The following is a 25189-nucleotide window of genomic DNA, read 5'->3' on the forward strand; positions in this document are numbered from 1 at the left end:
TTCTCTCGCAAAATATAACACATGTATTTTTTTATCTACCTATTATATAAAAATAAGTCGAGTTTTCCTTCCTGACGCTATAACTCCAGAACGCACGAACCGATTTCCATGGTTTTGCATTCGTTGGAAAGGTCTCGGGCTCCGTAAGGTTTATAGCCCGAAAATTCGAGAACAAAGCAGGAAAACAGGGAAATTCATTGGTGATGAAACGGAGTTCACCGGGTTTGTTAGTTTTATCATTTATGATAACAATACTTAGATAAAACGAATCAAAGTTTAGGAATAGGAGCAAATACGTATGAAATGTATATAGAAGGGACGTCGCGCCGTCGCGCGATATTTCATATCAATATATCATAGAAAGTATTTGTTTCCGTAACAAAATAAAAAATACGAGTGTCAAGTTTTAAAATAATCTACAAGACGGACATTAAAATAAAAATTATTCATCTACCCTATTATAAAAGCGACCCTTGACCAGAAAATGTTTGGGAACCCCTGATATACGATATAAGGGTTGACCTGACCTGGCTTAGCCCTTTTATAATACCATGAAATTCAATAGAACACACTTTTTGTTCCATTTTTATTCGCCGAGATTATTATGTTACCCACATTGTAAAACATTTAGTTAGGGTCACATCAATGTCCTATAGGGAGGGACGGAGCTATGTAGGTTGTATAGCTCCGTCCCTCTTGCACTGCTCAGTGATCGACTATTCTGACACAATTGTAATAGCAGACTAAGGCAGTTGTCCCACCAACGGCGAGTGAACGACTAACTATCGGCTATTTTCTCGCTCAAGAAACGTACAATAGATATACTTTCCGTGTAAACAAAAGAGATGCATATACAAATAGTTGATCGCTGACTGTTCACACTGCCGGCGAGTGCTCGCTTCACTAGTTTGTCAAGTTGACAAGAGGTATGAAAGATAACACTCGCTCGGCGACACTCGCCAAGCGATTAAAACAAACGCCGAGCGAGCAACCAGTGGTCATTTCTCTACAGTGCGTATCGTAGTGCGAGTAATCGCCCGCCTCACTCGCACACTCGCTTATAGCCGAGCTACACAAATATCAGAACTACACACTCGCTCGCCACGTCTCGCTTAACTCGTTTCTAGTTCTAGCTCTACTCGTTACTCGTTCATCGTTGCCGGTGGGACAACTGCCTAAGGCCCCTGGTTACATGTCAAATTATCTATAGTACAGAAACAGTGGGGCTACTCCGGTTCTCGAATGCGAAGTTTCGTTTTATCTTCGGCCGTAGGTTTTATTGATTTACCTACTACCTAATGAAATTATGTATTCAAAATAACGTTTTATTTTTATTAATTTAAAATCATAACCTATTTATTTATCTTCATTTCATTCGTTCATTTTTGTTCGTTCACGAAAGTTCGCAATAAATGGAATTGTAGTACGAAATTTGATTCGGACGAAATTTTTTTTTATGTTAAATGGGCCGACGTTTGGCCGCTATCTCGCCTGATGGTATGTGATGATGCGGCCTACGATGGAGCACGTCTGCCCATAAGCAACCTATTCACTCGGGCTTTGAAGACACCCAGGTTATACCCATTAGGAAACACAGACTCCGGCAAGGAGTTCCACTCCCTAGCAGTGAGAGTAGGCCTTCAGTTAATCATGGACCCGCTTTGTATGTTCTTTTCGCACGCTCGACGGTCTGGTTATACTGGTTTGTATAAGTTGATGTGTATACCTATAACGAATTTTTAATTTGTTCCCATCACCGAGACTACACAGTCTCTCTTTGAATCTTTTATTGATGTATGAGGGGTCGGAGATAACCGGTGATTGACAAAGCTTCTGACTAGTATTATTACTTGTGTGAAAAATTGTGGGTAGCTTATTATAACTTTTGTATGAGATACTAAATGAATTCTTATAGGTATTATCGACTTATTCACGTAACTGTTTGACGAGGAACTCGACTAGTTCGGTAAAATGGGGTGAATAGAAACAATTTTTTTATTAGGATTATTAGTTTGTTTTCATATTTTTGGTTTTAATAGAGCATTTTTGGTTTTAATAATGAATTAATAAAAAATATTTAAATGGTGTAAACAGTTCTAAATTACTTGAAAACACAACAAAATGTTGTTCTTATTCACGCCCGATTTGTTTCTATTCACCCCGTTTTACGGTTTCAAGCCACGCTAGAAATTCGCACATATGCATGGCGTATGGCGCGATTCGCAGATGCTGGCAGTTTTACTAATATTATAAATGCGAAATCATTTATATGTTACTAGCTGACCCGGCAAACTTCATACCGCCTCAAAAATTTTTTCTCACCTTTTAAACCTGCCCTGGATTTATACAAATAATTCAAGACCAAAATTTGCCAAATCGGTCTATCCGTTCCCGAGTTTTAGCGAGACTAACGAACAGCAATTGATTTTTATATATAGAGATTACTCAAGCATGTCAAAACGGCTGTAGGAACCCAACCAACAAAAGTTAGTTTTATAGAAGGCCATAGAACGTTTTGTAAAAACTAAACGGTGGTCAAATAAAAGGCCAAAGAAGGTGCATCTACAAAGAAAGTGGCGCAATTATATCTCCATTCAGTGTTAAAGTAGAACTATAAGGGTATCAGGCATGACAATTTTGTGATATATAAGCCACCGCAGCACTACTAAAGTGTTTTTGGGTACTGTAAAAGAGTTCATGATTCCATTACATCACTAAAATTCATCATTCATTCATTTTACATTCGTTCACGTCGCTGCAGTGTCTCAGTGTTTTAGAAGAGAAATAAAAAAATAAGAAAAGTGACGGGGTATCGTGGTGACTAAGAAATTATTTTGTACTTAATCGAATTATTCGTCTTTTACGAGGAAAATGTTGTGCGACTGTAATTTTACTGATAAACTATGTATGGATTTACGACATATTTGAATGCCCCCTTCGAATTAATGATCTTTTACTAAAATAATTTCTTATTTTAAGTTATAAACATAGTTTCAGCTTCCTTAACTCTACTATAGTACTCATTATGATAGATTACATCCACCATTACATGAAATTAGGGTTCCTTTTGAGCTTGTTTGTTATTTTTGTTTTATTTTTTGTCCTTATTCCATAAATATATATATATATATACTTTTGTTAATGAATAAATGTTATGGTTTATAAATCTGTGTAGGTACTACGTATGACGTCAGAGAAAGTATAACTACGTACATACATATCGTCACACCTTTAATCCCCGAAGGGGTAGGCAGAGGTGCACATTATGGCACGTAATGCCACTGTGTACACCCACATTTCACAATTATTTATATTGTAAGTCCCATGTAATAGGTGGTGAGCCTATTGCCATATACCGGGCACATTTCCAGACTCCGTGCTACTACTGAGAAATTTTCGAAAAACCGAAAAAGGCTCAGCAATACTTCGCCCGACCCGGGAATCGAACCAGAGACCCCTTGCCCGGCAGTCGCACTTGCAACCACTCGACCAACGAGGCAGACTTTTTATTGCTTCGTGTGAAATATTATAATTAATAGCCCAATGCTTCAAACCATCTCGTAGTTGCTGGTTTTTTTTTCAGTTGAATCAATCAAACAATCTGAAAAACTGTCACACCTGGAATCGCTGTCCACAAATGAATTATTCTCCATTTCATCACTGACATGAACTGTATTTTGTACGGAACCATTTTCTATAAATGGGTCTTCAAAAAGAATTATTCAAATGTCAATATTGTTGTAGAAGAGCGATAGAAGTGCTTTTACAAAACGGAATTATCATTTAAAAGCATTGCTAGCCTAACTTTATACACAATAATAATGTTTTAAAACACATAAGATCTCCGTTATAGTACTGTAGTGTAATAGAGGAACTATAATAGTTATAAAAAAACAATCTGCTTCTAAAAAATGTATTTGTGATATAAGTTTATCACTACAGCTATAATGGGCATTAACAACCTTTTATAAGACAATTAAGCTATATAAATATAATTTGAAACTCAGCTATATCACCAAATCACTCCGATGTAGACTTTTTGTGCCCACTATATTACTGTGTACTGTAACGATGATCTTAAAGCCCTCAATATCGTAATATCGTCCTATTCCTGAGTTGTCATCTCTACTTTAACAAACGACACATAGGAGTTCGTTTCGAACCTTTATTGCGCAAATTAGGCGCATTAGGGTGACAGTTAAAACTGTTATGAAGTTCAATCGTTGTATACTAGTCACAATGGAGGTTGCTATAACGCCTGACTATAACAGCTATATAAAGTCGTGAAGTAAACCTTTACATCAACTATTAATAGGTCGTTTTTGCTATATAAACTTATAGAGCCAAACTGTGTTGTCAAACGCTTTTACACAACAATCAGTCACCACCAAAACCTTTATACATAATTTACCCAGCTTTTTTGAGATATAAGGTTTGGTTATAGGGCAAAATTGTTAGTTGGGAATCGGGATGACGGACAGGGGTAGATTATGACTTAGAATAACACACGCTATGAGGATACTAATTATCCAATGGGAATGCGGCGGAAGCGGCTGAAAGCTGATTTTTTTTAAGGGGAGAAAAGAAAGTCATCTAGTGACTTCTCTTGCCAGGGCGAGGTGAGAGGGAGTGTCAGACTCTTACTGACTAAAAACCACCTGGCTAAAAGGAGCTAGTGATAAAATAAAATACAACCATTAAAAATCAAATAAATCTTTTAATCAGTAGTAGGTATGTACTACAATCATTTTGACAAAAGATTCATCACAAATAGGTATTATAATAAAATTAAATTATTAAAACACTTCTTCTATAAGCTTATAGGAGTAAGTGGGAAATTATCATAATTAGATACAAGTACAATTAAAATTGTTCATACAAAAATAGAATTAAAATTATCAACATTGACATAGAAATCTAAACACAATTACTTATTAAAATATTGCAGCATTATTTTGCATTTTCAGTCATACTGATAAACGTTTCATTTTTATACTAAATTACCACCATACTCAGTCATTTAATGGTTACTTAACCTAGTCCTTAGCAATTGTTTTCGGAACAAAATTGTTACTAAGGAATAGTTTAAGTAAACATTAAATGGCTCTGAGTATGGCTATAACTGCCGCACTTGTGAGATATTTAATGATTACTTAAACTATTCCTTAGTAACGATTTTGTTTCGAAAACAATTGCTAAGTATTGGGTTAAGTAACCATTAAATTACTCTGAGTATGGCTATAAGAGGCGGAATAAACCTAAAGAAAGCCCTAAGAAATCAACTCAGTGCCCCTATTTTTTTTTAAGTACCACTGTCACCCTATGGGAACAACCGTCTTGCGGTGTTCCCTAGGCACTTGCCTTGGGCATAATACAGTTTGTCCTAAGTATAAAGGTTGGCAGATAACTTGGCAAGATTTTGTTATCATTTTTTTCAAGAACGTCGCAACGTCGCCGCGTCTGCGCACAATGCTTGTGAGAATCAATCCTTGTGCGACTGGCGGAACTTTCTTATTATTTAAAAAAAAATTGCCAAGTTACGTGCCGAAGACTATACCCATGGTAAGTACTAGGTACGTATTATAAAACTTTAGAAAGACCTACATTCTTAAACAATGCACTATAAACATATTATAATATTCTTTTACAAAGACTTACATAGAAAAATTCTGTCATACTTTTGTTTAAGCTACACATAAAAATCTTATTTTTAATAAGATTAGGAATAAAATTATCACAATTTATTATTATTTGTTTACCTCTATAGGACATTAAAGAAGTACCTAACAATTCTTAGGTCACATCAATTAAGAATATAAGAATATGTTTAAATTATTAAGAAAAAAATATAGTCTTTTAAAATATAGGTAATAAGTTTTTAAACTGACTTGGTCACTAACACTATCATTAGAACTTGAGACGGGATATTTACCATGTTTATTTATGTCTATGAGTTTCCGATATTTCGGTACTGTTGCACAGTTCATCCGTGATCATGGCGCTTGCAACAGTGCCGAAATATCGGAAACTCATAGACATAAATAAACATGGTAAATATCCCGTCTTAAGTTCTAATGATATTTTTAAAACAATGTCATATATTTCTCTGTAAACACTTTAAAAAACACGAACTGTTTGGTTCAATTTGTTACACATAGATGTCGTCCTTACAAATAATCAATTAAACACACCAATTAGTTCGCTTTTACTATCGAATACAATAATTAGCTTAAAAAATGAAAATTAAAGTTACAAATTGATAAAAGAAGTACAAAAAATTATGTTATGAGCATATTTTACGTATAGTAATGCAACGTCACGCCTTTTATCCCCGAAGGGGTAGGCAGAGGTAAACATTACGGTACGTAATGCCGCTATACAATGCACACTCACTATTGACCATTTGTGTTATCAAGTCCTATGTAATAGGGGGTGAGCCTATTGCTATATACTGGACACAATTCCAGACTCCATGCTACTATTGAGTAATTTTCGAAAGACGTAAAAACCTATTAATGCTTTGATTTTCCATAATATAAAATACTAAAAACGCATTTCGCAAATAACAAATTATCATTTTTGCATTACGAAATGTGTAATAGAAAAGAAAAAATAGGTTTTTTGTGTTTGAAACTAATAACAAGAGCTAGTACACAAATTATTTAAAATTAGTTTCAATTGTCTACAATTGAACATTTTAAACATTTGTATTAGCTTCAATCACAATAAACATACTTCTACAAATAGTTTTATAAGCTAAATATAAGTTTACATAGTAAAATATAACTTTACACCTAAATACCTGAACAGATTTAGATGAAATTTGGTACAGAGATAAGATTTTTATTTGAATACTCTTAGAACAACATTCAAACATGATTGTTTTGCTAAATTATTAGAAATAAGTCACAGCAAATTAGTTATATTCCTTATTAAGTCACATAAACAAAAAAAAAAATCTTTTAAAAAGGTGTTTACATGAATCAAAACTTAATCTTTATAAAATATTACCTAACTATATCAGTCGTTGAATTCTTTAAGTCAGTTCTTACAATAAAATTCTTGTTCTTATAACCATATTAAATACTTTACATCTATATAATTACTATAAAATATTTGAAACTTAAACAGACATTTAAATCAACTCTAGCTAATATTATATAGTTTTAATTATTCTTATTATAGAAATTGTATGGTGACCGCAAACCAGTTGTGGACTCAAATAAAGTGGTTTGCGGTACGAGTTGGCCGATGAGACACTGGCTTAAAGGTATCGGTTGAGGGACCATCAACGGCAATTTATGTTTGATGGGAGCTCTCCACGAAGTTGGTGTCTTGCTTGTACAGGGTATCGCATTCTGAGAATGATACGAAGTCACTATGTTATGAGCACTAGGCTTCGGACTAAAAGCACCCCTATTGATTTCTGTAACAGTCTTCGTTTTAATACCAGTTTGTTTGGTTTGAGCAGTCGATTTGGTTTGTGCAGTTGATTTGGTCTGAGCAGCAGGTTTGGTTTGCGAAGCAGGTTTAGGTTGTGCAGCAGGTTTAGTTTGCGTAGCAGGTTTGTTTGTTGCAGTAGGATTTTCTTGATTCTTCTTGTTCCTCGGTTTCTTCTTCTTTTTTTCCTTAAGTTGTGGAGCTGAAGTGTCTTTGCTTGAGTCTGAAGAATCCATTTGCAACTTCCGGATGTCTTGAGACTGTTTAATTGGGTACGGTTTAGCGAATTCAGCTTTTAAAGGACTGGATAGTGTAATGTCAATGTCAGAGGTGTATCCGGTAATCACCTTTAAAGGGGCGACTAGACTATCTTCTGTGCTGGCTTCGGAGTTATTAACAGCGGTGGGACTTTTAAGGAGTGATGGTAACTCTATTGTATCGCTGTCCCAGTCCGTCGTGGGCGTAGGTGTGCGTCTAGACTCACTAGGCTTCCAGTTATTGTACTCATTCTCTCGCTCACTTCTATAAGCTTTTTCCAATGGTGTCATAGGAACATATTTACGGTTGACATTGGGCTCTTTTTCAGTGGTAGGGCTTTTGTAAACAGATAGAGGGACTAATGTATCAATGTCAATGTGCATCGGAGAGTGTATTGCGTCAATAGGCTTTGATGTTGTGAAATCATGCTCAGGTTCACTTGAAGTTTGGGTTGAGGTAGTAGACTCTGGTATCGGTGTACATGCTTGTTCACTTGTTTGAGTGGACACTAATAATTCTGTTGGCTTATCTTTAGGGCTGGTACCAGAGATGTTTTCAGCATTAGGGCTTTTCAAGACAGGCTGTGACTGTATCTTTTCACTGTCAGCGAGTGTCGGAGAGCATCTAGAGTCATTATACTTCATTTTCTTGGGCTGATGTTCACTTCCACGATCAGGTGAAGTTTGGGCGGAGATTGACTTCGTAGTAATTTGGGATGATTCTTTGTGGCTTGCTTGAGGTGACTTTAATGGTTCCTTAAGATCATCTTTACATGTGGAGTTTTTATTGGTGTTAGGGCTGGATGGTGACCGTATTGTTTCCCTGTCAGTGTGCTTCGATGAGTGTTTAGATTCACTATGCTTTCTTTTCTTGCGCTCATGATCTGTTCGGTAATTAGTTGAAGTTTGGACAGATGTGGACTTCATAGTTCTTTTACGAGATTCTTGTTGGCTTGATTGCGGTTCATCTGAGGAAAAGTAAGAAGCATACTATATAAAAGTAATGGTTGACTCACATTAATATACTGAGAAAAGCTCTAGTATAGTTTTGAGTCACAGACATACTGATTATCGAATACTGATTATAGCAGCATGTACAGATTGTTATAACTGCCTATCAAACTAACTGTACAGTTAAATGGTAAGGTGTGAAATAAATCGTAGATAAAAATCTGAAGATAACAATACTCATAACAACGAAATAAAGACACCTATAATAACAATAACAAGAAATAAGAGTACATTTGATAATACTGATGGAAAAATATAGAAAAAACTGTTGTCAATTAGATTCTAATTGGATTCAAATTCAAAACTAGTAATTAGGCAACTATATTTATTACGTAAATCAAATAAATGTCGTTATTATCGTTCGATAATATCACACGCGTTACTGCGATATCTGTTTTCAATACATTTTGTATTAGGATGGTCATGTAGTTACACACTGCTGCGATAATAACGCCGCGAGAAGTAAGTAGGACGTTGCGTTTTCTCTACCCTGCGATATTCCGATATGCCTTCTAGAACGTTTTGTATCAGGACCGTAAATAAACATGCGATAATAACGCGCTCTCTCGTAAGAAATATCGGACGATAAAAACGCAGCTGTGTGCAAGGAATCGGGACGCACCATCGCAATACTGCATGCGATATTATCGACCGACACGCCCCTATGTGAGGCCTAATCCTTTGACATATATTTGATTTACGTAATAAATCAGTTTCCTAACTACTACTTTTGAATTTGAATCCAATTAGAATCTAATTATCAACAGTTTTTCATTATTCTTTCATCATTATCAGCCTTTAAAACTATTAATTAACATAGACCGTACCTTTCCCGCCATCCAATTTAATCCTTTTATATTTTTTTAAACGTTCTACGTCAGAAAGAAGGTCGCTCTCGGCTATCAGAACCTCCATGTCGGCCAGCAAAACTTGGGTCCTAGCGGCCGCAGCAAGAGCCTTCACCTTTTCCCTCCTTAATTTCAAAGCTAATAATGAAGATTCAAAATCAGATTTCAGGGCAAAGTTATCACATTTGTGGATTTCATTAGTTAGGTATTCGATCGTGTCGTCGATCTCATCAATTCGTCGTTTGTTCGAACTAATACTACTTGATCTTGAGGTAACCGACATCTTATAAGACTTTTGTTATGGTTTAAAGATGGAAAAACACTTTATTTCTAATTTATTTACGGTCAACAAGTGAAAATTGAATTCGTTTTTCAAAGATGAACGGAAAAGCGGAACCAATCAACTCAAATGTCAAATAAAAACAATCATAGATAACATAATATTTTCACACAGGAGTGTTGCCACTTTAAATCATTTCAAAAAGCAGTAAGGCTAACCTGGTAGTATCGACAATGATTACGATAGATATCTTTTTTATAATAACATGAGTAAACCGTGATTTTTAGTTAAAAATAGATGTCAGTCGTTAAATCTGTTTATATGTAGATTATCACTTTATTTATCCTTCCGATCGTTGTCGGTCAATATCTAATTCACCACTACAGATACTAACTGATAGACTAGCATACTACGCAGAAAATAGGAATACTGAATGACTGAATGACTGACATAACGCTCATGTGTAAATATGGGACGGTATGTATGTTCCTTTAGCCGTGCGCCGTATCTCATTGAAAAAAAAAATGAATATCATTATTTTCAAAGAGATAAATATTTAATATTAAAAATCTATGTCTGAAAAGCACTAGAGTGATCACACGGATACGCCCGTTTTTGAGGTTGACCCGGGCTTGCATTATGAGAGGATTTCAAAAGGTACAATAAAATAACATCAATTTTTTTGAAATATATATCGTGTTTGGAAAAATAAAATAAAATACATAAACATAAAACGATACTCATAATATGAAGTTATTACTTTATAATTTCTTTTATAAAGTACGACAATTTATTACAATTATTGATGTATTTAATTGAATAACAAATCAACTTAGAACACATATTAGCTGTTGATTGCGAATCGTCGTTACAAAGAAGAAGAGAAGAATAGTGAGATTGTCTTGTCAGATGTCAGTTCCGACAGTACACTGTTACTGAAACCGAACCAATATTTTCTAAATTACCACGACGGTTTATAAATAACGTGTTCAAGCCGACAAGTTTGCCAATGGGTGCCACATCGTCATCGCAGATGATTGCTCTAACACCAATTTCTCCGTTCGTGCATTGTGGAACATGCTGAAATAAAAGATTTGATGTATTATAACTTTTTTTTTCAGGGCGGAAAATCATCCAATGTCTTCTCTCGCCAGGGTAAGGCGAGAGGGAGTGTCAGACTCTTACTGACTAAAAACCACCGCGTTCCTACTCCTGCTTGTCGAGCCGGAGCCCCGGTAAACCCGCTAGGTAGTCCGCAGCTCCGGATATATTATACCTACAACTTGAATTTCATATGATTAATAATTTCAATTATTTTATCTTGGTAAAATAATCGATTATTATATTCTACTAGCTATTCTCGGGCGCTTTCAACCATTCTGCTTAGCCTCTATTGGTCTTCCTCGACAAATGGACTATCCAACACAAATATAATTTTCCGGACAGTCAGTAGTATTAAATTTGTTGGGTAGTGGTAATCCTCCTACTAAACTAAAGTTTCAGAGCGCGTTCAAACAAAAAGAAAAACTAGGGAACGATCGACCGATACTAGACGACCGATGAGTAACCATAGCCTCACAAAACAAAACTGGAGTGAAACAACGATTATGACGAGAAGGAAAAAAGCATATGAATATAAAAGTTATTGTGTAGTACGTACCGGAATGTTAACTTTATAGTCACGGATACTGGGCTGCAAGTAAGCTGGTTCCAAGGTATAAGTTTCACTGCCTAATATTTCATCTGCAGATAAACAAACAAATTTTATTGTAACTTTCGTGAGACATACTAAATTAATTATTATGTTATCGGCTTACTCACGTAATTTGTTTGACGAGGAACTCGACTAGTTTCAAGCCATGCTAGAGGCTCATATTCATGACTGACATGACATCAAACTAGTCGATAACATAATAATTAACAAACAAATTGTTTAATCAACAATGCACGTTTAGCATAGTGACTGCTGTGCCACAATTGCACAACTTAATTCCCCCTAGTCCTTTCTATCATCGAACCACAAGACAATCGGCGAAGCGCCACCCCTTCATGGTAGATATCCCACCCATTCGCACGAAGCATTTCGCTTCAAGCTTCCTTGTGCGAACAACTAGGGACTAGAATTCTTTGCCGAAGTCTGTGTTTCCTGATGTGTATAACCTTATGGGCAGACGTGCTCCATCGTAGGCCACATCATCACTTACCATCAGGCGAGATAGCGGCCAAACGTCGACCGATCAAATGTAAAAAAACATATCGTGAGTTCGGTTCCTGCACTGCACAACTCTTTAGTGTGATCTACTGATCGTTGTTCTGGGTCTGGGTGTCGGGTGTACGTCAACTGTTAAGTTTGAAAACGCACCCACGACACAGAGAAATCCAAATGAAGATTGCTACTTATGTTAAATAATTTGTTTATACAAATTAACTTGTCTCGCATCAGTAATATTGTTAGTGCCCCCCTCGCCTGTGTTAGCACAGACACTCAAACTCGGCGAGATCTCAATTTAAATTAAGATGATTATTTATATGGGCAAAGTATTACTGGGCTTTTTTCGGTTATTTGAAAATTTCTCAGTGGTAGCACGGAGTCTGGAATTGTGCCCGATATATGGCAATAGGCTCACCCCCTATTACATGGGACTTATAACACAAATGGTGAAAAGTGGGTGTACATTGTATAGTGGCACTACGTGCCTTAATGTGCACCACTGCCTACCCCTTCGGGGATAAAAGGCGTGACGTTGTGTTTGTGTTTGTTTGATTATCTATATTGTGACTATTTTATAACAATGAATAAAGACTTTCATTATTATTTATAAGAATTTTAAAGGTAAGGTAATTAAAAAAATAATTCTCACCTATTCCCACGGCATTGCACTGAGGATGAGCAAGAGAATTGACAGCGACCGCGCAGATTAGCACAACGAGACCGACAGAGGAGATCATGGCGAGAGATGACTGATGCTTGCACCGACAATAGGAACCACTACATACCTTATATACACCAGGAAAAGCAACCAAATTATTATTTTCTTCATAATTAGTGGACAAAACGAATTTTCTTTAATTAATACTAATTAAACTGCCTCGTTGGCCTAGTGGTTGCAAGTGCGACCCGGGAATCGAACCCGAAACCCCTTTCTCAGGTTCGATTCCCGGGTCGGACGAAGTATTGCTGGGCTTTTTTCGGTTTTTCGAAAATTTCTCAGCAGTAGCACGGAGTCTGGAAATGTGCCGAAATGTCCCATGTGATAGGCTCACCTCCTATTAAATGGCACTTACAACATAAATTGTGAAAAGTGGGTGTACACAGTGGCATTACGTGTCATAATGTGCACCTCTGCCCACCCCTTCGAAGATTAAAGGCGTGACGATATGTATGTATGTATGTATGTGTAAAATGTTCTTATTTTATTAAAATATAAGTTACGCTTAATTCGTGTTAATTAAAGAAAATTCGTTTTGTACACTAATTATGTAAAATTTTAATACTTTAGTGTTATTTCCTGGTGTATATAAGGTGTGTAGTGGTTCCTAGTGTCGGTGCAAGCATCATTCATCTCTCGCCATGATCTCCTTTGTCGGTCTCGTTGTGTTAATCTGCGCGGTCGCTATCAACGCCGATCCGCAATGCAATGTCGTGATAAAAGGTAAGATTTTTTTTATATTTTAACAGCAAACCCGGCGAATTCCGTTTCGCCACCAATGATTTTCCCTGTTTTTCTGCTTTTCTCTTAATATTTTCTTTGCTATAAAAATATTCGGGATTTCCTTCCTGACGCTATAACTGCAGAACGCAAGAACCGATTCCACGGTTTTGCATTCGTTGGAAATTGTTCGGGCACCGTGTGGTTTATAGCAAAAAAAAAACAGAAAAAAATTAAGAGAAAAGCAGAAAAAAAAGGAAAATTATTGGTGGCGATACGGAGTTCGCCGGCTTTGCTAGTAGAATATAGGATTATTAAGTTTTTTCCATTAAGAAAATAATGATATAAATAATATAGGATTATTATTTATTAAGTAAGACTAATGACTGTTGATAAAGCGAAAGAAGTGTGTAAGAACCGTGGCAATTGGCGTTCCATTGTCTCTGCCTACCCCCATGAGAGACAGGCGTGAGGTTATGTATGTATGTAAGTTTTTTCACAACCCTTTGCCTTTTTCCGGAATTCATCAACTACGAGGTTTTAAACGTTGTATTTGTTTCATACACAGGTGACATAACAACCAGCGTCCACTTTAACTTGGAACCAGTTTATTTGCAACCGTCTGTCCGCGACTACAAAGTCACTATTCCGGTACGTATCTCACAACAACTTTTATATTTATATGCTTTTTCCCCTTTATCGTCATAATCATTGTTTAGGGAGCAGAGAGTAAAGTTCCCTAAGAAAAGGAGGATCCTCCGACTTTCTGCCCAACTGTTAGCACGTGTCCACATCACCACGTCGCGACGTCGTCAACATGGAACGGTGCGGTAACGTGACACGTTACGTTGACGTGACGTGCAAATTTACGTTAACGTAACGTAAAAATGAACAGCACGACGGAGAAAGGTTACACGGTCAAAAATAAATTATTTTGATATTTCAATATAATAAAATATCCCAAAATAATCGTATTTCCATTCATTCATTTGACGATATACTTATTTATTCAATTTTTCTTGCTATTTTTTGCGTAATAAGTATGCTATTTGACGCAAAAAAATTATGACGTCATAATTTGCAATGTCATACAAAATTCATAGAAAAGTAACGTTTTTGACATTTCGATAAAAGTATTGAATTTGACTAGTAGGATAATACCCTATTCTGGTACATTCTTCACTAACATGCGTCAGTCTCATATTGCATATACCGAATGTAAAGTAATCATGTGAAATTCACACTGTATATTATATTTAAAATCTATTGTTTCAGCATCTTGCACAGTGCACAAACGGAGAATCTGGTGTTAAAGCAATAATCTGCGATGAAGATGTGGCACCCGAGGGCAAACTTTTAGACTTGTACACTTTAATCGTAAATCGTCGTGGTAATCTGCAATCTGTTGGTACTGTTTTAATTACAGTATATTGTATTTAGACCGCGGTCATACAGCCCTTGACAATCTTTCTATTTTACTATGTAAAAACACGATTCGCTATCAACAGCTGACGTTTGTACTAATTTAATTTGTTCACCTAAATTAAACACTGCTATTAACTCTTTTGAATTGTCGAGTTCTATAAAATTTATTTCGTTTCAATATGTATTTTTATTATTCAAATATATATTTCTAAAAATTAAACATAGTTTTAGTGTTTATTTTTATAAGAAAATGTCCCTATTTGATATGGTCACATTATAATTATATTTTTATTAGTTATCGCTAAAATAATATTTTAGCGATCGATGTGTGAACTTGTAATGTCGAGACTTCCAGCCTAGATGTGTTGTTTTTGAAATAATTTGAATGGCAACACTAATTATTCCATTCCATTTCTGGTCATGAAAATAATAGGCTAGTTTCCTATTAGTCAAATTCAATTCTTTTTTCGAAACGTAAAAAACTATATTTTCTATGAACTTCGTATGAAATGCTCTATTATTATGATGTCATCAGATTTTTACGTCAAATAGCAGACTTATTTCTAGAAATTTAGCTAGAAAAAATCGAAAATTAAGTAGTTCATTAAAATGAATGAGAGTGTGATTATTTTTGAATATTTTATTGTATTGAAAAGTTGTAATAATTTATTTTTGACCGAGAATACTACCCAGTTATTAAAAACAAAACATTTCATTTCCTGTAGCGTAGAAAAATCCAAACTTTTAGCATTTATATTGACATTACTAGCATTTAATTTTGTTTTTCTTTGTCTAAGAAAAAATCATAACAACTAATTATTTTTTATTAACGTTTTATTCAAAGATAATAATAAGTATAGGGAAAGTTTTATTATTGTCAGTGAATTTGATTGATTCCCTATAATATTTTTGAGAATAAATTAGAAATAACTTTTCTACGGTCTCCACTCGACATTGGCAGAATAGTCGACAATTTTGTATTAGAGACTCAGTTGCCATCAAAAAAAAAAGAAGTAGCCTCATTTTTTCATGCTTTTTTTTTTTCAATTGTATTGATCGTACGTAAAGATAAACAAATAAAGTGTTCTTCTTATCTTTAAGACTATAACTATTAGTAACTATTGTTAGTTTCGAAATTAAAAACAAATAGTTAGTATAAACTTTATTAACAGTTTGGTAATATTGAAATAAAACCACAACGAATACAGAATACAGACAGCAAATAGGAAGAAACAAAATAATATCGAACTTGAAATCGAAAGTCCTGAAGACTTAAGGTAAGTAATTAGCCACAGGCCTGCATCGTACGTATCGCACGCATCGGACGGATCGCATCAAACGCATTAATTTTTTCAGACTGCGTCCACTGTATCGACAGCGATCGGATTGCCGACGCGAGTATCAGCAATCGGATTGCCGATCTCACTTTCACTCGGATTTTTGGCATCGGCATTCCGTATGACGTCATCGGTACGCATTGCATGTAGGCATTGCCGACGAGCGGTCCGTACGATGCGGATCAGTGGACGCAGTTGTATGAGTTTCTATACAAGACAAACTAAAATGTTGCGTTGCGTGGGATCCGTCCGATGCGTGCGATGCGGGCCTGTAGACGCTTACCTTATCTAGGCGCTTTTCACAGATTTTATTAAAACAACCTCATTAACCATTTAAAATTAAGCAATACAAATTATTAATGCGATACTAGTGACCTCGATTATTACATACTCTTTCTTGTCAAGTTGTATGTTTAAGCCTTTTTTTTTATAGATAAGCCGGTAAACGAGCAGACGGATCACCTGATGGTAAGCAATCGCCGCCGCCCATGGACACTTGAAACACCAGAGGCGTTACAAGTGCGTTACCTTTTGGGTTTTAGGAATTTAAGGGTTGTTGGAGAATGGGAAGATTGGGAAGGGTAATTGGGCCTCCGGTAACCTCACTCACACAACGCAAGCGTTGTTTCACGTCCGTTTTCTGTGAGGCCGTGGTATCACTCCGGTCGAGCCGGCCCATTCGTGCTGAAGCATGGCTCTCCCACACTTACGCCCGAATACTGAAATGCTACTTAATTTTAAGTTGTACTTAAATATCGTGCTATCTCTGTCATTTTATAAAGAATTGATAGGGACAGAACTAGTTTTGAGAGCGTCTTAAAATTGAGTAGCGTTTGAGTATTCGGACATTAGCTTAAGACTTTAGCAGTTTACTGTGATGGTCACAACACACCACTCGTCGACAGCGCCGTAGCGGTGAACAACGAATTTGTATAAACTTGTAAACGCCAATATGTCCGGAACATCACCATCACAGGCTTTTACTTCTAAACCAACGATTCCATTCGGGCATTTGGATTTGTCCATTGGCTATAAATAAAAAAAAAATACTAACTACTACTAATCAAGTATTACTGGCCTTTTTCGGTTTTTCGAAAATTTCTCAGTGGTGGCACGGAGTCTGGAATTGTGCCCGGTATATGGCAATAGGCTCACCACCTATTACATGGGACTTACAACATATATTGTGAAATGTGGGTGTACATTGGCATTATGTGCCATAATGTGCACCTCTGCCTACCCTTTCGCGGATAAAAGGCGTGACGTTATAAAAAAATAATATTTTAATAACATTGCAATAGGGATGATGACGGGGTATGAGAATTAAAAATCTATTTAGTCCGTCAATTAGGTAATGGGAAAATATTACACACGTATTTATTTGACATATAAGATAACAATCTAAATATATAAAACTCAAAGGTGACTGACTGACTGACTGACATAGTGATCTATCAACCCACAGCTGAAACCACTGGACGGATCGGGCTGAAATTTGGCATGCAGGTAGATGTTATGACGTAGGCATCCGCTAAGAAAGGATTTTGATCAATTCTACCCCCAAGGGGATAAAATAGGGGATGAAAGTTTGTATGAAACTTTATCAATTTTAAACCAATCGGACTGAGACTTTGCATGCATAAAGCTACTATGGCGTAGGCAACCCTTAAGAAAGGATTTTGATAAATTCCATCCCTAAGGGGATAAAATAGGGGATGAAAGTTTGTATACAACTTCTTAGATTTTATGAAGAAGTCCTGATGACGAATCAGAATTTTATGATGACGTTCGCTTAAATACGATTTTGATTAATTCAACCCCCATTCAACCCCCACGGGTTATAAAATAAGGGATGATGAAGGATGTAAAATGTATTAGTTTGAACCTATCAGTACGTAATGGAACGAACAAAATAATGTTTAGTTCTAAATGTTGAGAAGTTCTGCCTACCGCTATTAGATGGCGCTGTGCATCTAAATATATAAAACTCAAAGGTGACTGACTGACTGACTGACTGACTGACTGACATAGTGATCTATCAACGCACAGCTGAAACCACTGGACGGATCGGGCTGAAATTTGGCATGCAGGTAGATGTTATGACGTAGGCATCCGCTAAGAAAGGATTTTGATCAATTCTACCCCCAAGGGGATAAAATAGGGGATGAAAGTTTGTATACATCTTCTTAGATTTTATGAAGAAGTCCTGATGACGAATCAGAATTTTATGATGACGTTCGCTTAAATACGATTTTGATTAATTCAACCCCCATTCAACCCCCACGGGTGATAAAATAAGGGATGATGAAGGATGTAAAATGTATTAGTTTGAACCATGGATAAAAGAAAGAGACTGGATTGGCCTTGTGGGCGGGCCACGCGTGCCGAGGGTGCAAGCCGGCGTACTGCGCGCTGTCATAACGCTCAAATGTCCATACTTACCGGCTAGCAATCGCTGTCATGTTTTGACAGCGTACGTATCTCCGCAAAAATATTATATTATGCCGTCTTGCGCTATTATAACGTGTCGGAAAAGAAACCAGGTGTGTAGCATAGCACGAGAAGGAATTTCTTTTCACCGGTAAGTCCAAAAACATAAAAATACGTGTGATATTTGTAATTACAACATTAGTATTATGAAATTTATAGACAAAAACGATATAATCGCAAGCAGACTAATAGTAATACATTGCTTGCGATAGATGAGTACAATCTTGCACTACGTGAGCAATCGCGCAATGTATGACGTCCATTGCGAGAGTCCCGAGTACCGAAACAAAAGCTCATTTCCACAAAATCTATGACATCTATAGTGTTGGGCAAATTTGTAATCAATGTCGATTGTTACTATGATACAGTCTATTATAATCAATAGCACACTTTATAATTTAAATAATAAGTATTATTTATTACGACCAATCTATACATATAATAAAATCGTAGAAAAGTGCTGTCTGTACATTGAAAATAAAAATAAAAAAAATAGCAGGGGTTATTGTTATGTCGATGTCGAACCCAAAAATGTAATTAACTTTTTTTTTGTCTGTTTGTCTGTTTGTCTGTTCGTCTGTGCGCGCTAATCTCAGAAACGGCTGATCCGAGTTGGATGCGGTTTTCACGAATATATTGTGGGATGCTTAAATTTACATTTAGTGTTTGTTTCATGTCAATCGGTTCATAAATAAAAAAGTTATGTCAAATTAAAGAATCACGTCGAACATTCTATGCTTATACCATTAATCTCCGCAACTATTTGACGGATTTGGTTGAAATTTGGTACAGATATAGTTTAGAACCTTAGAAAGGACATAGATATATTTTTATTTCAAAAATCAAAAAATAAAAATAAGAAATAAATTATTTATAAATAATTCTATGTCGATCGTTACACGACTTCGGTTCATGTTATTGTTTTAATTCATCGAAAAAAAGTAAATAAATAGTAAAAAGGTATGAAAAAAATAATATCAATATAATAAAACATTTAGTACAAAGAAAATGCTCTAACGGAGTATAGATAATTCTATGTCGATCGTTACACGACTTCGGTTCATGTTATTGTTTTAATTCATCGAAAAAAAGTAAATAAATAGTAAAAAGGTATGAAAAAAATAATATCAATATAATTAAACTTTTAGTACAAAGAAAATGCCCGAACGGAGTATAAATAAATAATCCAAGTTGTCTTTATCCTCGATAGATGGCGTTGGGATCGAAATAGATCGCGCTATGGTTTCGTTACATTCATTTGGTTGGGTATCGGCCGAGCGCTTCGGTACTATCGTAGAAAAAGTGTATTATCAGTCGTATGATTATTTGTCTGTAGTGGTCCTGCTGTTTCGTATATTCTAAATTGGTTTCGTTGTATTTGTCAATTAATAAGTTTATTTGTTGGGTTTTCCTGGTTTTCTGGTTAAACTATTTAACGTAGGTTTAGTTTGATATCGATTATTAGTAGTTACTGTAGTTAGTTTTTTTAATAAAATTGTAAGTCTAATTTATAAATTAATTAGATTAGATTTAAGTCGTTTCTTTTAAATTATTTAGTTTAAGCTTGGTTATTATAGCATAGAGGATAGGTTGTAATATAGTTTTTTTTTTAATTGTTATAAATTCGTAATTCGTAGCTTTCTTTAGTTTTAAGTTAGTTTAAGTCCGTTTTTAAACTATTTTTTCAATGCCCTAAGTGAGTATACATCTATTAAATTCAAACGCAGAGCTCATTATGTTGATTTTTGAAGAGTTCCCTGGAATATCTTCCACATCTCATTTTTGAAGAGATCCCGCGAGATCGGGAACTATGTGGTTAAAACCAAAAATTTGCCGGAAGTCACTATTCCACGCGAACGAAGTCGCGGGCAAAAGCTAGTTAGTAATATAGATTTTGAGTGAGTTTTATGTTTTTATTTTTTTATAGAATGTGACATATGATTTATTTTAATATTATGTTTTAGGTTTCCAACAGATCCAGGTGTAACAAAATTGTGGATTGACACAACTGGTAGAATTAATTTTTTTTTTCAAGTTCCACCACACAGATTAGAAACTGCGTATATTTTTATCTCCACCATATTTATACAGACATTGGTCTTAAAAACTAAGCTTATATAATAATTAATAGTATAATAAATTATGTAGCAAGTTACACGACCAGGTTTAAAACAATTGAAATGACAAGTGGTGGGATTCAGGAACCCAAACTAGGAAAACCTGTACTATGGGCTCCTGGATTCCTACTAAATGTAGCATATTTCGTTCGCAACATTTCGATGTTGATAATTACATAATAACAAAGTCAGGGAAAAGAAACTTAAAATTAGGCGTTTATCCGCACAATATCGCAATGTGTAATTCAGTAAGTAAACTGATTTTATTTTAGAAAATTTTAAATTAGTCTCTTTAAATCAGTTTTTTTGTCTAAAAATGGCGATATTTAAAATATCATCTTTCGTAAATTTAAAAAATGAAATAATATAACCATGTTATTTCAATGTGTTCTGTACTTTATACAGATTATTGTAAATGTGAGAGCCCTGTAATTAGCTAAATTAGACTAGTAGAATGCATTTGTGTCAGCTTAGAGTTGTCATGCTCACTCAAAGGTCTCACTGGCGGTGGCACGGGCATTGGATCGTTCGATTCCCTGCAACATGGTTGAGTTGGACGGTGCTGGTGTACGTGTCATGTTGGTGAACGAGCGCTGTCAACTGGGACTGGTCAGCTCCAGACTGTATTAATTTTGTTGTTCTTAAGGTTTTTTTTCTATCGCTTTGACTGAATATTAGTTTTACATTGTTCTCACATAGTTCAAGCAATCGATGCAAAGAAAAGCAATGTTATCAAGAATTGTATTGTGAATCTAATTGAAAAAGATCGAACGAACAGATCTTCGATCTTCTCCATAGGAATCTACACTTTGGAACGAGCAAATAGCTTCACTAGAGGGCTGACCGACAGACAGACGTTATTAATATTATTATATTTGCTTTGACGTTCAAAAGTGCCTATGATTTTTAACTTATTGAGTAATAAAATTGGTTTTAAAATTCAGTTATGTATTTTTTATTTATTTTACTTTTATTACTTGGTTTCTATTTCGCATGAATACAATTTCACAATATTCAACAATACTTGTAAAACAAAAACAAGATTACTTAAATTTTATCGATATCAACAATCGACCTTTGTCTCGCCCTAGCATACATGAGTTTTTATGCGTGTTAGAGTGTACGTCAAATGCAGTCATTGCGTTTGTGTGACAACCAATAGCAAATTCGAGATTTAAATGTGTGTTATTTATTTGTGGGGGTAATCCGCTCAGACATTGGTCTCTTGCTTGTAGTGAAATTAAAGGGTGGGAGAAACGGCGACACGCGTTCTGATACAAATCAGGAACTATTTCATTTCTACTCTCTTTATATGTTCTGTGGTTTGAACCTATCAGTTACGTAATGGAACGAACAAAATAATGTTTGGTTCTAAATGTTGAGAAGTTCTGCCTACCGCTATTAGATGGCGCTGTGCATCTAAATATATAAAACTCAAAGGTGACTGACTGACTGACTGACTGACTGACTGACTGACTGACATAGTGATCTATCAACGCACAGCTGAAACCACTGGACGGATCGGGCTGAAATTTGGCATGCAGGTAGATGTTATGACGTAGGCATCCGCTAAGAAAGGATTTTGATCAATTCTACCCCCAAGGGGATAAAATAGGGGATGAAAGTTTGTATGAAACTTTGTCAATTTTAAACCAATCGGATTGAGACTTTGCATGCATAAAGCTACTATGGCGTAGCGCCTAATGACAGATTAGTAAAGAATATTGTGTACAAAGAAGTTTTGTAGGCCCTAATTTTTTACACACGTTAAACAAAAGTAAAGCCGCAAAAACCATACCTAATTAATAATAATACTTCTTAACGCGAGCGAAGCCGCAGGCAAAAGCTAGTGCTTAGATAAAACGAATCAAAGTTTAGGAGTGGGAAGCAAATACGTTATTTCTACGTATAAAGCGTACTTAGAAGTTATGGCACGCGATATTTCAAATCGATATATCTTCGAAAGTATTTTAGTTTCCATAAGATAATAAAAAAGACGTGTCTAATGTTTTAAAGTAATCTACAAGACGGACATTGAAATAAAAATTAGTCATCTACCCTATTAATGCGTGTAAGCAGGTACATAATATATGGCAAACGAGCTGATGGTAAGCAATCGGCGCCGCCCCTGGAGACCCGTAACATCAAAGGAGTTACAAGTGCGTTGCCAGCCTTTTGAGGTGGGAGGTTTGGGAGGGCAGGAATCGGACCTCCGGTAATCCTCACTCGAAACAAACAAACAAACAAACTCTTTAGCCTTATATTGTGGCGACATCTGACAAGCGACAGATGACAGAGATGACAGAGCGTCGCACATGATCGACGAACAAATCAACGAATGACGTCATAAATATCTTGCATCGCAGATATGAAGTTTACATGCGAATAAACATGGATAGAAAATCCCAACGAACAACAGTTGGGCAGAAAGCCCGCCAGGTACGATCACTTCGCCTGGTCGGAGGATCCTCCTTTTCTTAGGGAACTTAACTTTACTCTCTGTTCCCTAAAATATATTAGTATAAAGTATAGACTCACGTCGACCGTAATGTCTGAATCTGCTACTCCTGGTGGTATACGGATCACGTTAGCCGCATATTTCTTATCCGTTATTCTACCTGGTGGAAAAGAAAACTAAAATTTATTAAAACTTGGTAATTTATTACTGGGCTTTTTTCGAATTTACGAAAATTTCTCAGTCGTAGCACGGAGTCTGGAATTGTGCCCGGTATATGGCAATAGGCTCAGTCCCTATTACATGGGACTAATAACATCCACTGGCTCCCAGCGACTCTGACGATGTCGTCGGTCCACCTAGTGGGAAGTCTGCCGACATTAAGTCTTCCGGTCCGCGGTCGCCACTCAATCACTTTCCTGGCCCAGCGGCCATCAGTCCTCCGAGCGACGTGGCCTGCCCATTGCCACTTCAGCCTGCATATTTTGAGAGCTATGTCTGTAACTCTTGTTCTTTGGCGAATTCACATTTTTTTCGGATTTTGGCGCGCAAATAAACTCCGAGCATAGCCTTCTCCATCTCGCTTGGCGACTCTGAGTCTCTCTAAAAGGCCAGCAGTTAGGAACCTCTCGGTACCGTATGTTATCGCTGGCAAAAGAGGTCAAGTACTAACAGATTATTATATTTTTTTATCTTGGCAGGCACTTATGCTGGGGCTACACTAATGGAATATGCTATTTGTTCAACAATTAAAGTTCATAATCGTTCATTTCTTTTCAAAATCCATGGCATATTCCATTAGTGTGGCCCCAGCATTACGAATTTAATCCAAAATTGTACTAATTAAAAGGGAGAAGAAGTCCACTCAATAGCTGGTACAAAAAACAAGAACTTACCATATGTTGCGTGAGTACATCGTTCAGCATCCGCTATGTATAAACAAGCGAAGAACAAAAAGAGTTTGATACAAATCATATTGTTGACTATCAATGTACTATCACGTAGTATATGTAGACTTAGAAATTATGCCTGCTCTTATATACGCATTAAATCTAAAGAAATACAATGGCATGAAATATCAAATTAATTATTTAACCTTCAGCGCCATCACATACATATAATAAAACTGTAGAAGTGTTAAGTCTGTACATTGAAAATATTCAAGATCAAAGCATTTATGTAATTTGACTGCACGGTTGGCGCGGTGGCTGGGCAACTGGCTGCCGTGCAACGTGTAACGGGTTAGATTCCCGCAAGGAGCAACTCTTTGTGTGATCCACAAATTGTTGTTTCGGGTCTGGGTGTCATGTGTATGTGAAATTGTATGTTTGTAAACGCACCCACGACACAAGAGAAAATCCTAGTGTAGGGCAACGTTTTTAAAAAAATAAAAAATATTATTTCTATTAAGCCTAATTTAGGCACTTTTGAAACGTCAAATTGAATTGTCTGTCAGTTAAGCTAGGTGCTCGTTCCAAAGTGTAGCTTCGAATGGAGAAGAACGAGCAAGAAACTCCATATACTAAAAAAATAAAGATGGGGCGTGTGTGCTGCGCATCTTCCTCGCACAGCTACATAGCTTAGTATCAGTGGAAACGGTCACATAGTTTCACAGCTTAGCTATTACATTTTCATAGCATAGCTACATAGCACATCTCTGGTGGAAAAGCAACCTTAATTTCACAACTCTTTTCAATCAATTTCACAAAAGAAAAAGTAGATAGGATTTAATTTTTTTTAACTCCTCAGTAATAGTGCTGAGTTTGCAGTAAGCAACTGTAGCGGGTAACAGGTTAGTTAAATTATCCGTTTAGTAATTATAGTTATATTGAGTGATTGGTATGATTTTATTGTAACTTTCGTGAGACATACTAAATTA

At 36.0% G+C, this 25189-nt stretch overlaps 4 protein-coding genes across 5 annotated transcripts in view; 1 reads left to right on the forward strand and 3 right to left on the reverse strand.

The window, feature by feature from the left end:
* The window catches only part of LOC118278752 (uncharacterized), a 36203-nt gene extending 23344 nt beyond the window's left edge, over window positions 1-12859 (reverse strand). Inside the window, exons 1-3 of one of the 2 annotated variants that reach the window (XM_050703826.1) lie at window positions 12698-12859; window positions 11497-11579; window positions 10749-10916 (exon numbers count right to left, since the gene is read on the reverse strand). In XM_050703826.1, coding sequence (XP_050559783.1) covers window positions 10749-10916; window positions 11497-11579; window positions 12698-12785 — 339 coding nt within the window. In that variant the 5' untranslated portion in view covers window positions 12786-12859. Of the gene's footprint in view, window positions 1-10511; window positions 10917-11496; window positions 11580-12697 lie in introns of those variants that run through there. The other variant, XM_035598084.2, reaches the window with a different exon arrangement.
* Window positions 7082-9979, reverse strand: LOC118278680 (nucleolar protein dao-5-like). The gene is made up of 2 exons (XM_035597995.2): window positions 9536-9979; window positions 7082-8665 (listed from the first exon to the last, which is right to left on the reverse strand). The coding sequence occupies exons 1-2, from the start codon at window positions 9837-9839 to the stop codon at window positions 7167-7169; spliced, it is 1803 nt and encodes a 600-aa protein (XP_035453888.2). The 5' UTR covers window positions 9840-9979; the 3' UTR covers window positions 7082-7166.
* Window positions 12860-13336: 477 nt separating the features above from the next.
* Window positions 13337-15089, forward strand: LOC118278740 (uncharacterized). Its single transcript, XM_035598073.2, has 3 exons — window positions 13337-13489; window positions 14055-14137; window positions 14762-15089. The coding sequence occupies exons 1-3, from the start codon at window positions 13408-13410 to the stop codon at window positions 14924-14926; spliced, it is 330 nt and encodes a 109-aa protein (XP_035453966.2). The 5' UTR covers window positions 13337-13407; the 3' UTR covers window positions 14927-15089.
* A 971-nt stretch (window positions 15090-16060) lies between these two features.
* LOC118278780 (uncharacterized) lies at window positions 16061-24329 on the reverse strand. Its single transcript, XM_050703828.1, has 3 exons — window positions 24207-24329; window positions 23394-23473; window positions 16061-17277 (listed from the first exon to the last, which is right to left on the reverse strand). Exons 1-3 carry the CDS (start codon window positions 24283-24285, stop codon window positions 17110-17112), a joined length of 327 nt encoding a protein of 108 aa, XP_050559785.1. The 5' UTR covers window positions 24286-24329; the 3' UTR covers window positions 16061-17109.
* Between the last annotated feature and the right edge of the window lie 860 nt (window positions 24330-25189).

This window comes from Spodoptera frugiperda, chromosome 24 (genome assembly GCF_023101765.2).
Source record: "Spodoptera frugiperda isolate SF20-4 chromosome 24, AGI-APGP_CSIRO_Sfru_2.0, whole genome shotgun sequence".
NCBI classification, from domain to species: domain Eukaryota; kingdom Metazoa; phylum Arthropoda; class Insecta; order Lepidoptera; family Noctuidae; genus Spodoptera; species Spodoptera frugiperda.

What these genes read in the sequence shown, in the direction of transcription:
- LOC118278680 (XM_035597995.2), bottom strand. Translation starts at nt 9,839, where the DNA reads ATGTCGGTTACCTCAAGATCAAGTAGTATTAGTTCGAACAAACGACGA. An exon ending in TAAATTGGATGGCGGGAAAG is followed by an intron (nt 8,666 to 9,535) that starts GTACGGTCTATG and finishes ACTTTTCCTCAG; the next exon opens with ATGAACCGCAATCAAGCCAA.
- LOC118278780 (XM_050703828.1), bottom strand. Translation starts at nt 24,285, where the DNA reads ATGATTTGTATCAAACTCTTTTTGTTCTTCGCTTGTTTATACATAGCG. An exon ending in ATGTACTCACGCAACATATG is followed by an intron (nt 23,474 to 24,206) that starts GTAAGTTCTTGT and finishes CTTTTCCACCAG; the next exon opens with GTAGAATAACGGATAAGAAA. An exon ending in ATTCAGACATTACGGTCGAC is followed by an intron (nt 17,278 to 23,393) that starts GTGAGTCTATAC and finishes TTTTATTTATAG; the next exon opens with CCAATGGACAAATCCAAATG.
- LOC118278740 (XM_035598073.2), top strand. Translation starts at nt 13,408, where the DNA reads ATGATCTCCTTTGTCGGTCTCGTTGTGTTAATCTGCGCGGTCGCTATC. An exon ending in ATGCAATGTCGTGATAAAAG is followed by an intron (nt 13,490 to 14,054) that starts GTAAGATTTTTT and finishes TTTCATACACAG; the next exon opens with GTGACATAACAACCAGCGTC. An exon ending in ACTACAAAGTCACTATTCCG is followed by an intron (nt 14,138 to 14,761) that starts GTACGTATCTCA and finishes CTATTGTTTCAG; the next exon opens with CATCTTGCACAGTGCACAAA.